This window comes from Vigna unguiculata, chromosome 3 (assembly GCF_004118075.2).
Source record: "Vigna unguiculata cultivar IT97K-499-35 chromosome 3, ASM411807v1, whole genome shotgun sequence".
NCBI lineage: Eukaryota > Viridiplantae > Streptophyta > Magnoliopsida > Fabales > Fabaceae > Vigna > Vigna unguiculata.
The window spans coordinates 48,730,807-48,744,007 of record NC_040281.1 but is presented as its reverse complement, the minus strand read 5'-3'; the positions used below and the strand labels follow the sequence as shown (position 1 = coordinate 48,744,007).

At 33.2% G+C, this 13,201-nt stretch overlaps 1 protein-coding gene across 5 annotated transcripts; it reads left to right on the top strand.

The window, feature by feature from the left end:
- The first annotated feature begins 3,544 nt into the window (after positions 1 to 3,544).
- On the top strand, positions 3,545 to 12,710 carry LOC114177457. Of its 5 annotated transcripts, XM_028062799.1 has the most exons (11): positions 3,546 to 3,693; positions 3,773 to 4,010; positions 5,633 to 5,683; positions 5,786 to 5,964; positions 6,095 to 6,177; positions 8,069 to 11,339; positions 11,468 to 11,602; positions 11,729 to 11,817; positions 11,916 to 12,148; positions 12,346 to 12,432; positions 12,659 to 12,710. In XM_028062799.1, exons 6-9 carry the CDS (start codon positions 8,103 to 8,105, stop codon positions 12,022 to 12,024), a joined length of 3,570 nt encoding a protein of 1,189 aa, XP_027918600.1. In that variant the 5' UTR covers positions 3,546 to 3,693; positions 3,773 to 4,010; positions 5,633 to 5,683; positions 5,786 to 5,964; positions 6,095 to 6,177; positions 8,069 to 8,102; the 3' UTR covers positions 12,025 to 12,148; positions 12,346 to 12,432; positions 12,659 to 12,710. The 5 variants fall into 5 exon arrangements, with proteins under 5 accessions (XP_027918601.1, XP_027918598.1, XP_027918599.1 ...); XM_028062800.1 differs by having other exon boundaries at positions 3,545 to 4,010; positions 5,793 to 5,964; XM_028062797.1 differs by having other exon boundaries at positions 3,545 to 4,010.
- The last annotated feature ends 491 nt before the right edge of the window (positions 12,711 to 13,201 follow it).

Here is a 13,201-nt window from a genome sequence, read left to right as displayed (position 1 = left end):
GCTTAAACATAACTATTAGACTACACAATTCACAATATAATAAGCGTTATCAATTCATCACATCTATAGTTTTAACATAAAATATTATAGACTTAATTTCGGACTTATGCATTGAATCAAATACTTATGAAGTTTTACACCTATCATATAATCATGATTAAAGTGTCATAATCAAGCCAAATTTCCCATGTCTCAATCATATACTGTTAAGATAAATTCACTTATAGCCTTGTGAAAAAAGGGGTCTCTAACATCAAATTCCATTGTAGGAATCTCCTCAAACTCTCATCGCCTAAACTTCATCATTTATATGAGTTTGTGAGTTTAGTAGAGTTATGATGACTTTACAAATTGATTTCCTACTCTATGCAATATACACAATCTAATTATACCAATAATTTCATTTCGTTGCTACTCCTCATTCATATCATATATCTACCAAATCCTCATATTTGCATGTATTGTTGTGTATTTCAACATTTTAAATCATATATTATTTAATTAAGCATCATACAATATCCACATCATCTATATACCAATTTATTTCATTGTATTGGCATGCTTTTATTCTCTTAAAACACTAACCATTCAATAGTATAATAATTCATCAATGATCATTCACATTCCAAAACATATATACAAAATATCACACTTAACATACTTGCTTAGTAAGTTTACTTACTCGCTTAGTGAGCTACTTGTGGGATGACACTCGTTCAACAACTAAATGACTTGCCCAACAAGTCAAATATTGGAACAACTAAACATGCATAGCGAGAATAGACTTGTCTATCCAAACCTCTCATGCATCAAATTCAACTCTTGCTTAACAACTCATTCCCTCGCCCAATGGCTCAAGCCTTTGGAGTTGATTTAATCAAGCTCACCCAGTGAGTGAATGATCCTGAGGCTCTCTGATATTAATATTTTCAAATCTCGCCCAACTAATATTTAGCTCACCCAACGAGTCTGCATAAACCAAACACAAAAATCTGCATAACAGACAATGCCTTTGACTCTAATAAGTGTTGTCATACTCTATTTATTTTAAATGACTCATTAGGACCAAAGATGTCACCCCACATATTCACACTACATTTCACAACTCAATTTTCAGTTCAACAAATTCATTTAGAAATCTTAATTTAGTCGAATTACACAATCAAACAAATCAACAATTTCACATATACTAATTCAAGAACTGTAAACTCATATCATTTTACATCAATTCAAACAAGATAAATCAAATGTTTCAAAAAAATATTAGCTTCCTTTACCTTGTTTATACAACCATTTAACTCATAGTTGTTCATTGAAACTCTATTTCTTATAAGATTCTCTACCTGCCTACACAAGAGATCCTGCATCAATTAGAGATAAGGTGAGTCTCAATGCATGTGAGTGTATTTTAGATCCCACATTGACTAGATAATTGGGTGCAAACCTCTTCTTATAAGTTGATTTTGTGAAGTTGGGTTAGGTTTAAAGTTCACTTCTCAATATAATATCAAAGTAATATGTTAGAATCTATCATAGTGAAATTTGTTGTTTGTTGGGATTATCGTTCTACTCGCTATTGGATCGCTATTGAACCACTCATTAATGTTTAGTCTCACACTAGAGATGTATATGTGTGTTGGAGATCTTACATAAACTAAAGATAAGATGAGTTTACAATATATAAGTAGGTTCAAGCCTCATCATACAAGCCCATTTGGTAATGTTGAGTTAGGCTTAGAGTTCACTTATGATTATAACCACAACTAAATAAACATTTTCTTTGAGCTATTTTTAGTCACATGTATAGATTTTAGAACCACATGTGCATCAAAATGTTAAATTAACTGAAAAATATAGCAAAATGTGAACTTACTTTGTTTGAGATTTTGATCAGTCATAAGTGTAGACCTCTCTGCCATTAAATTGTTGGTGGTCTATAATCGTCACACATACGATAAACGAGTTTAAAAGGTTACAAGCCAATTTTGTGATGTTAAATTAAGTTTAAAGTCCATTAATCATTACGATCACAACTAAACAAACTTTCTCTTTAAGCTATTTCTAGTCACATGCATAGATTTTAGAACCACGTCTGACTAAAAATAATAAATTAACTAAAAAAAATAACAAAAAATAATCTTTACTTTATTTGAGATTTTGATCTCATAAGTGTAGACTTCTCTACCAACTATTGATGGTCTATGATCACACACACTAAAGATAAACTCAGAAGATTAGATAAGAGACAACTTAAAAAATATTTATAAAGATAATAGCTTTTATAGTTTAATAATTTAGTATTGTTATTAAAATACTACGACTTTTAAATCATTTTCTAAATGATTAAAGTTTTCTAAAAAAATTCACAAGAAGTTAGAAATGAAAACATTAAAGTAAACAAATAAAAGTGTGATATTATATTTACATGTTTTATAAACAGACCATAAGGGTGTAACTTTTTTATTTTTCTAACACATTTAGAACTTATTGTATTTTAAATTGGTTTTATTTTTAGAATTATATTTAGTTACCAAAGAACTTTATAATCTTTTAGTTTATAAAATATTGTCACTCATTTGAATTAATTTTTATTTATTTATTATTATTTTTACACATGAATTAATAAATGTCATTTGATATATATTTTTTAAGTTCCAATTAAGAAACCAACGCTAAATATTCATCCCATGATTTGTTTTTTCTCAAGTTAGAATTCACTTCCTACTACCGATTGAATAATTTTTTTTAATTAATTCATAAAAATAAAGAAAGGGTTATTCATATAATTATAAATGTAAATGTATATTTACAATAGATATGAATATAATATATTCAAACATAGTTAATTTATTTATAAAAAATTATAAAATAGCATATATATATATATATTATATAATAATAAAAAAATCTTATTCATAAGTTAATAATATATTTAAATATACATTTTAATTAGCTTGTTGAAAAAAATAAGTTATAATTTAAAAATATAAAATTATTTTTTTATAAATACAAAAATTAAGTTAAAATGTAATTGATACTTCTTTGTTATTTAAGTGATAAGAATAAAATCATATTGATTTTAAATTTAATTGATTGGAATAAAATAATATTAATTTTTATTTGTAGAAAAAATTATGTGTAATGCTCATGCCACTTGTCATCCATGTATTTAAATTTTAGAAATGAAAAAAGTAAAGTAATATAAATTATAATTTATCATTCATAAAATAATAATTATATACTTTTAAATTATAAATTGTATATTTATAAATTATTCAATTAAAATATAATGAAAATAAAAACTTAAAAAGAAAACGTAAAACTATGTTTAGAATTTGATTTTTTTAGAACATAATTTTTAGATTGGAATGGGTAAATAGTTTAGTACTGATTTGTATATTTTTTTTATAAAATTAGTTTAACATGGAATTTCTTTTTCAAAAGAAAGACAATCTAATAAAAAATGTAAAATTAAACTTATTCTAGACTCAATTCCCAATAGTCTTCTTTGAGAATTGAAATGCCCTACTTGAAGTGAATGAGAACTTGATAATATTCACCTTGCCTAACATCTCTTCATTTTACTTCTCTTCTTCACAAACAAACCCTTTTCAATCAAATTCTTTGGAATTGGGATTTCAATCCAAGTGGGTTTCTATTTTTGGTTGTTGGTTTCCAACCAGCATATCAACTGTGAGAACCCTACTTTGAAATTTCCCATATTTCATGCTATTTGTAGAAAAAGAAATGATTTTGAGAAACTTTGATGCAGCAATGTTCTTCCCTGACACCACTGCAACTAAAGCCATCAATCCTTCTTTGTGTAATTTCTCATCAGGCAAGCTGGGAATGCAAAACCTGTTGAAGATGGAGAAAAACACAATTATTTGGTATGAATTGGGAAAAATGGTTGCCGGGGTTGGAAGCTTCAGAGGAATATTGTATTTGAATCCATCAACATGTTTCCCACATTACATCCAACAACCCAGACGGCGGGCCAAACAATAGTGGTAAATTTGTTCAACTTTCATTGTTTTTTTTTTTTAACCTTTCCAAATTTTTGAAAGGTCGAGGAATGAAATTGGTCCCAAATGTCTTAAGGGAAGTCTGCTTTGTGTTGTAAGTTTTGTTTATATTTTCTGTTCTGTATTTCATTATACAAATGTTAATTATATGTTATGAACCTTGACTATTAGGAAAATCCTGCTTCTGACTAGAATGAGAGCATACATAATATATATGGGATAACTAAGGCTAAACACAGATTCTGAGAAGAGTCACCTATAATATTAGTCATCTAAAAAGTTAATAATGTTGGCTTGAATTATATATAAGTAAATATAACTCTGAACTCAAACAAATCTTGTATGATTGAAAATAGTCCTAAACTCAAATTCTAAGATTAATAATGTTGGGACAATTTTCTTTCATTTCCTAATGATATCCTGGAGAATCTATCATGCAACACATCTCCATAGGAAATGTACTAATGCAAGGGTTAAATGTGGTTTACTCAAATCCTTTTCTTGGACACACTATTGAAAACTCTATGGAGGAAATTAGTTCTTGGACTGACATATAATCTAGATTATTAATTTCTAATTACACACAATTGACTCAAAACAATATATAGTTTCTTCTAGTCTAACAGACTACTCACTTGATCATTTCACAATTTTCTTTTCCATCTATCCCTTTTACTCTTTCCACAATGAAAACTACATAGTTTTTATTTTCCTGATGCAATCAATCTATTATATTACCTCTCAATTATCACTAACCAATTTTCAATCATATAATCAAAACAAGTAGCAACTTCATAGATTATTTGAAAAGTTGATCTTTAGAGGCTACATAGATTATTTAACTACTAGGCAATTTTTTGGTAATTCTTTTACTTCTAATCTCTAGCAACTGTGAGCAGCTAGATATGCTAGAAGATATAACTAAACTTATATGAACAGGACTGTCTTAAAGGAGTTCTTCTATTTCCTTCCTTAATGAATAATTCTTTTGGCCTCATTCTGAAAAGTTTAAAAGATGTCCCATTTTTCTAATCAAATCTTAGTTTGTGTCAGTTGGAATTACATCTAATTTAGAGTATGTACAAAAAAAGGGTGTCCGGAAAAGTTCCTCTGTTTCCTATCCTTTATATCAATAACAATTTTTAAGGGACAAAAATGGGGCAAAGCTTGAAAAGAAGGACCTCATTTTGATCAAATTGCAAGTGATGTTACCTTGGTTGCACTTTATCCGATAAAATGCTAAAACATAGCTTAAGAGTTAGAATATTTATCTGCAAGTTTCCCCTGCGCATCAAATTGTAAGTTTGTTTTACAATTTTTAGCAGTCTAACTTTGTAAGAAAAAGCTATGCAACAGAACAGAATATTCTTTGTACATGGCATAATTGGTTACATATTTTTCTTATCTAATCCAGGGCGATAAAAATACATCTTATAACATATCTGCAAACGGCAGTATAATTAATGATTGTTTTAGACAATAAATGTGTGAAACGCATTTGACAAGTGTCTAGTCAGCAAAGACAAGGACCACATTGTCCCAGTTGGCATTTTGACATTATTAAGATTTTTTTGGTGCTTTACAATGCTATTTTCTTGACATTGTAGGGAAGTTCTATTTAACCGCAGAGTGGAAGCCCTCTTCAACATCAAGATACGGTAGGTCTACCCTTGCCTGGTACAATTATCATATGAAATCCAATTTCAATCGATTTCTCATTTTAGACACTGGTTTTCAGATCATTTTGCATTGATGTCTAGGTTTCAGACCAATTTCGCATAGCGGTCACTGGCTTTCGGACCAATTTTGCATTGCGGTCACAGGCTTTCAGATTAATTTCCCATTGTAGTCATTGACTTATTGGGCAGTTTGAATTATTCAGTGTCTCCAACTCTTGCTTCCATTATTACTTCAGATTTTCCTAATCTAGTCTCCTTTGGTATCAATTCCCCTATTCTTGTTAGAAAATGTAGCTTGAATTCTTTTATCGATTCTGATATTCACTGCATTTTTTATTATTTGAAGTTGTAGAAATGTTTCATAGATTTATATACCATTTTCTACTGCAGTGATCACTGGCGGCGCATACTTAATGAATCTATAAAAATCGCGCATCAATAATTTAGGGCTGATTTCTATACCAAAATTGAAGGTATGTTTTCTCCTTTATGGTAATTTATCCTCACAGAAATTTATACAATGGTTGATATTTGTGGAATTTAATTATCACTTTGCATGTCTGGCAAATTTGGATCTCCTTGATTGAAGTGTAGTGAATGACAACTTATGCATGCTTGTTTTATCTGGTTGATGTTCAAATGGTGAATGACAACTTATGCATGTATGCTTGTTTTGTCTGATTGATGTTCAAATGTTAAGATCTGTTTTGGTATAGATTTTACCATCAGAACTTATTTTGTGAAGTCTAGATACTCAAAATGCAAAAGAATGAGTTTTTCATGCATTTTTTGTACCAATATTTCCTGAAATGAATCCAAGTAGTATAGTATCCATTAATTTTCTTTAAAAGATTAATTTGCCTAATGCATCTCCATTTCTCCAAGGATACCAATCCAATAATTTATGGATACGACTCATAACACAGCACTGTAACTACTATAGTTTTTTAACTGTTTAATGGAAACCCAATAGTTTCTCTGATTGATAACAAATGAGTCTTCTAAAGGATGAGGTAATACTTATCCTTTTCAGATTCTATCTTCCAAAGAACATTTTTTTTTTTGGTTTTACAGATCCAAACTTCTTTTTGACATCACTAATATTTTTTATGACATCCGAACCTCAATGGGTACATTGCATATTTTTTGTCACATGTTTATAGTAAAAAAAGTATATTTTGGTATGGGCAGGGGAAATATATGGGACTATGCTTACTTGTTATGACCAAGTGTTTTCTGTGAATTGCAATCTTCATCTATTTACTACTGATATATTTATCCATTAATTAATTAATGAGCAATCAGTATTGTGAATGCTTCTTTAAAAGTATTATGCTCTTATGTTGGATATATTTAAATTTTTTGTCGATTTATTTGTTTTATCAATTTTTTAGAAAAAAAATCTTAATATCCGAATATCCATATTGCCCTCATACCTTGTTATATATGTGGACTTCCTAGAACCTTTTTGATTTTCAGATTTTCAAGCTTCTATTAATTAAACTGGCCCTCATTGTATTGGGTATTGGATTTTCTTCTCTCGTTAGCATTTCATTTCCTATTGAGTTTTTTTTTTTTTTATTTCTTCAGTTCATAAACTTTTTACTCTTTAATGTAAATTTTTAAGATCACTGGAAGAAAGAACAAATGGTCATTGGTGTCTATTAATTATCATAATGAGCTGAGATGGAAGTTTCCGTACAACAAAGGTGGATATTTTTTTACTGTTTATTTTCTCACTCCTGATAAATCGATCAATTAGGTATGGTGATAATAGTGAATATCCCATGAGACAAAACTTGGTTAGAAAAGATTAACTACATTGGAAATCCATGAAACAACTTGATCTGCTTACAATTTATGTTCAATGTGCCATTGTCACTTGTCCTGGTCGTAAACTTGGTATGAAGAAGCAGATTATGTTTTTCAAGCAGCAATTTATCAATAACTTAATATGGAGAAAATAATATTTGTTGGTTTCCCCCATTATTATGTTGAATGAACATTTGGTCCTTCTGTCAATGTTCAGTTTTCAATGTTTTTGTGCAGATTCCGCATAACATACATCCTGTGTAAAGTTTTTACTTTTTATAGATTACTATATTACAGATAATTACATATTTCATCATATTTAGTTTTATGATGAATTTCTTGTTTTATTAGCGTAGAAATGAAACATAGTTATGCTGGCTTGTTAGAATAAAGTCCCTTTTTAAGTTTTGTAATTCTGTTACATATATTTTCACGCCTTAAGTTGATACTGTGGGACCATAGCTATCATTGAATAGAACCAACATGGTGTTCACCCCGAATAATTAGCTCAAGTGATCTTAAAACTGACTCATACAATTATGATAATTCAAGGTTCTGCTTTACAAACTCAACAACAAGAAGGAACATGTCATCATGCTCTCCAAGAGAGTTAGAGACTAAATTGTCACAATCAAGTACGGATTTGATTGCAAGAGGAGGACAGGATGGTGGAAATACAATATCATGCTCTGAAAGAGCAGTGGAAGCTGAAACAGTGGACGTTGCTGTGAATTTGAGTGCAAGTCATGGACAAGGTGAAACCATACCATTAGGCACTCCAATAGCAATGGAAGCTAAAATGATTGTCTCAGACGAGGATTTTAATGCTGGAAACACCACATTAAGCGCCCCAAGTGCAATGGAAACTGTGAATGTTGAGACAAGTGGAGGGTTGAATACAAGACATGGACAGGGTTGTGAACAAGATGAAACCATAAAATTAGGCACTCCAAATGAAATCGAGACGAAAATGATAGTCTTAAGTGAGGATTTGACTGTTGGAAAGACCTCATTAAGCACTCCAAGAGCAATAGAGATTGTAACTGTTGAGTCAAGTGTGGACATGATTGCTGGAAAGACAACCTCATGCACCACTCCGAGAGCAGTGGAGATGGAATTGGTGGATGCAGGTGGAGATTCAGTTGCAGAACAAAATCAGGATCATGGACAAGGCAACGAGACAAAATTCAGCATTTCAAAGGAAAAAGAGACAGAAACAGTGGTCTTAAGGGCTGATTTGATGGCAACGCTTAAGCCAATCTTTGGAGAAGCTGGAAACAGAACATCAGGCACTCCAATAGCAATGGAAGCTAAAATGATTGTCTCAGACGAGGATTTTAATGCTGGAAACACCACATTAAGCGCCCCAAGTGCAATGGAAACTGTGAATGTTGAGACAAGTGGAGGGTTGAATACAAGACATGGACAGGGTTGTGAACAAGATGAAACCATAAAATTAGGCACTCCAAATGAAATCGAGACGAAAATGATAGTCTTAAGTGAGGATTTGACTGTTGGAAAGACCTCATTAAGCACTCCAAGAGCAATAGAGATTGTAACTGTTGAGTCAAGTGTGGACATGATTGCTGGAAAGACAACCTCATGCACCACTCCGAGAGCAGTGGAGATGGAATTGGTGGATGCAGGTGGAGATTCAGTTGCAGAACAAAATCAGGATCATGGACAAGGCAACGAGACAAAATTCAGCATTTCAAAGGAAAAAGAGACAGAAACAGTGGTCTTAAGGGCTGATTTGATGGCAACGCTTAAGCCAATCTTTGGAGAAGCTGGAAACAGAACATCAGGCACTCCAATAGCAATGGAAGCTAAAATGATTGTCTCAGACGAGGATTTTAATGCTGGAAACACCACATTAAGCGCTCCAAGTGCAATGGAAACTGTGAATGTTGAGTCAAGTGGAGGGTTGAATACAAGACATGGACAGGGTTGTGAACAAGATGAAACCATAAAATTAGGCACTCCAAATGAAATCGAGACCAAAATGATAGTCTTAAGTGAGGATTTGACTGTTGGAAAGACCTCATTAAGCACTCCAAGAGCAATAGAGATTGTAACTGTTGAGTCAAGTGTGGACATGATTGCTGGAAAGACAACCTCATGCACCACTCCGAGAGCAGTGGAGTTGGAATTGGTGGATGCAGGTGGAGATTCAGTTGCAGAACAAAATCAGGATCATGGACAAGGCAACGAGACAAAATTCAGCATTTCAAAGGAAAAAGAGACGGAAACAGTGGTCTTTGGGGCTGATTTGATGGCAACGCTTAAGCCAATCTTTGGAGAAGCTGGAAACAGAACATCAGGCACTCCAATAGCAATGGAAGCTAAAATGATTGTCTCAGACGAGGATTTTAATGCTGGAAACACCACATTAAGCGCTCCAAGTGCAATGGAAACTGTGAATGTTGAGTCAAGTGGAGGGTTGAATACAAGACATGGACAGGGTTGTGAACAAGATGAAACCATAAAATTAGGCACTCCAAATGAAATCGAGACCAAAATGATAGTCTTAAGTGAGGATTTGACTGTTGGAAAGACCTCATTAAGCACTCCAAGAGCAATAGAGATTGTAACTGTTGAGTCAAGTGTGGACATGATTGCTGGAAAGACAACCTCATGCACCACTCCGAGAGCAGTGGAGTTGGAATTGGTGGATGCAGGTGGAGATTCAGTTGCAGAACAAAATCAGGATCATGGACAAGGCAACGAGACAAAATTCAGCATTTCAAAGGAAAAAGAGACGGAAACAGTGGTCTTTGGGGCTGATTTGATGGCAACGCTTAAGCCAATCTTTGGAGAAGCTGGAAACAGAACATCAGGCACTCCAAGAGCAGTGAAGAATGAAATGGTTGAGACAAACATGGAGTCAATTACTAGATGCAAAAGGGTTTGTGAACGAGCTGGAATAGAAAAAGGTCCATCATCACCTGAAGGAAAAGCTACAGACAAGAAAAGAGATTCACCTTTTCCTGAAAGAGCAAGGTCATCTAAACGAGGTGGTAGAAGAGGCATGCAGGGTACGTGGAACCAACCTACTCAGAAGAGGGCAAGAATAGGAGAAAAAAACAAGGAAATTTGTGATCCTGGACCAACCTCAATAATGGAAGAAGGTCCGTTATCATCACCTGAAAGACAAGCAGCAAACAACAAAAGAGGTTCGCGTTTGCTTGAAAGAGTTAGGTCATGTAAACGAGGCACGAAAAGGGGCATGCAGGGTACGTCAAGCCAGCCTACTCGGAAGAGGGTGAGAATAGTAGAACAAAACAAAGAAGTTAATAATCCTGGACCAAGCTCAATAATGGAAAATAGTCCATCATCACTTAAAAGACAAACAGCAAACAAGAGAAGAGATTCACCTTCATCTGATAGAGTAAGGTCATGTAAGAAAACCACTTTTCTATGGTTGATAGACTCTAAGATTATTAAGGAAGATGAACCAGTAAGCTATAGGAGTGCTACAATTAAAAAGGCATTAGCAGGAAGGATTACTAGGGGTGGAATTCTCTGCAGCTGTTGCCAGGAGGAGATATCAATGTGGACCTTTGAGAACCATGCTGGAAGTACTCTTAAACAGCCCTATAAACATATTTACATTCACAGAAAACGCCAAACCCTCCGAAAATGCTTGATTGATGTTTGGCAACATGCCCGGGAACAAAAGCGTCGCGGAATGCATTTGTATGTGCCGAAAGAAACTGATGCAGACCAAAATGATGATGTTTGTTCAGTCTGTGGTGATGGGGGAGACTTAATCTGTTGTGACAGGTGTCCTTCCGCATATCATCTATCTTGCATGAATATAGAGGTAATCAAATTAATTTTACTTTCCTTTCTGAAAAGGATCTGTTCATATTACATAGAAGCAATCCTTCAGGTGTAGATATATTTGATGCTCTACATAAATATTGTAAATACTTTCCTTTTAAACTGCAGACGGTTCCCCAAAATGATTGGTTTTGTCCATATTGTGTATGCAAACACTGTGGGCTGGTTGTGGACCTGGTTGTCGAGAAAAAAGATACTATGAGAAAAAAGAAGGCTTCAAGTGCTCCCAATGTGATAAAAAGTGTAAAATTTCTTGTTGTCCGTTTAGCTTTGTTTACTTTTATATCCTTTTCTGTTGAAAGTGGGTTGCTTTCCTATCGAGCATTTGGTTTGCTGAAACCCCCTCAATGCATGTTTTCACATTTGTAGATCATTGGGAGTGCTTTGAAAAATATGAAAAAGAATCCTCAAAACAAATTAAACCTTCAAGATCATATTGTGGGCGAGGTTGCGAAGGGGTAGACACTCTTTCTCTTTGATTTGTTCATGAAAAATCAAATACCGAATGTTTTTTGTGTTTCCATCACATTTATAATTTTCACATGTTTTGATAAAGATATATGCGAAAATGGGAGTATATCTTGGAATCAGAAATGATTATTCAGCAAAATACTCTTGGAGGGTTATCCGCCTCATGGAGACATACAAGAATTCGGCATATATGAATCTATTCTTAGAAAACAATTCAAAGGTTGCAGTTACTTGGATGTTAATGAATGAAGCTTTTGAGAAAATAACTGACAGGAAAACAGGCATCAATGTTGTTCGAAGTATAGTTTACAGCTGCAAGTAAGCACATATATCGTATTATTCCTTTTTTTATTGCAGGACTTAGTTTTTTCAATCTCAAGGCATGCAATTCATTACTGCTGTCATCGTGTTCTTGTTATTTTGTTCATTCATTGCTTCTAATGTTATTAATTAATGTATAAGCAGTCGGGCATTAACAATTCAACCTTTTGATCCTCTGTTACATCATTATTCAGGTCAAACTTATCCAGGATTGATTTTAGCCGTTTTTATATGTTTGTTCTGGAGGAAGATGATGCGATAATTGCTGCAGCTTCTATAAGGTATTCTTTTTATGTTCATTAGTGATCTTTTCGACATTTTCAGTTATTGAGTTTGTGAAAGCTCTTTGTAAACTAAGTAACGACCCTTCTGCTCTGATGCTCTCTGCGTTTGACCAGTCAGTCACAGGCATAACTTTAGTGTTCACGGTTCACCCTGTGCCTTCCTTATGTATTTAACAAAGATTCAGATTCATATTTTTATTGATTTTTTTCTTCACGACTATAGGTTTCATGGCTCGAGGATTGCAGAAATGCCACTTATTGCAACAGAACTGGCATGCAGGGGCCAAGGAGTTTGCCAGGAATTAATGAGGGTAATTGAATCGGTAGGTGATTAACAAAATCATAAAATTTCCTGTTACATAGTCATTCAATCATTTGGTAGAGATTCATAGAAATATTTTATATGCACAATTTATAATGGTATTTGGTGTTCACTCCCCATTCCAGTTCCTGTGCAATCTTAAAGTCGAACACTTGATAATTCCATCTGCTGTGGAGACTTGTGATATGTGGAAGCGCAAGTACAACTTTACTGAGTTGAGTGAAGAGCTGAAGAAAGAAATATCCTCCTATAAAATTGTAATGTTCCCTTGTGCTGTAAGACTGTACAAGGACTTGTCAGCAAGCATAGCAGGTGAATTTTTCTCTTTCACTCTTTCTCATTCTCCTTCTCTCCTGTGCCAAGCTTCCTAACCTTTCACTTATATTCCCATTTTACAGACATTAAGAATGACCTGGAACCACAAACAGAGCATGCAGAGTTTAC

Excerpts from the sequence above, each read along its gene's own strand:
- LOC114177457 (XM_028062801.1), top strand. The coding sequence starts at position 8,103 with ATGTCATCATGCTCTCCAAGAGAGTTAGAGACTAAATTGTCACAATCA. Across the intron at positions 11,340-11,467 it reads TATCTTGCATGAATATAGAG|ACGGTTCCCCAAAATGATTG; the intron begins GTAATCAAATTA and ends TTTAAACTGCAG. Across the intron at positions 11,818-11,915 it reads GTGGGCGAGGTTGCGAAGGG|ATATATGCGAAAATGGGAGT; the intron begins GTAGACACTCTT and ends GTTTTGATAAAG.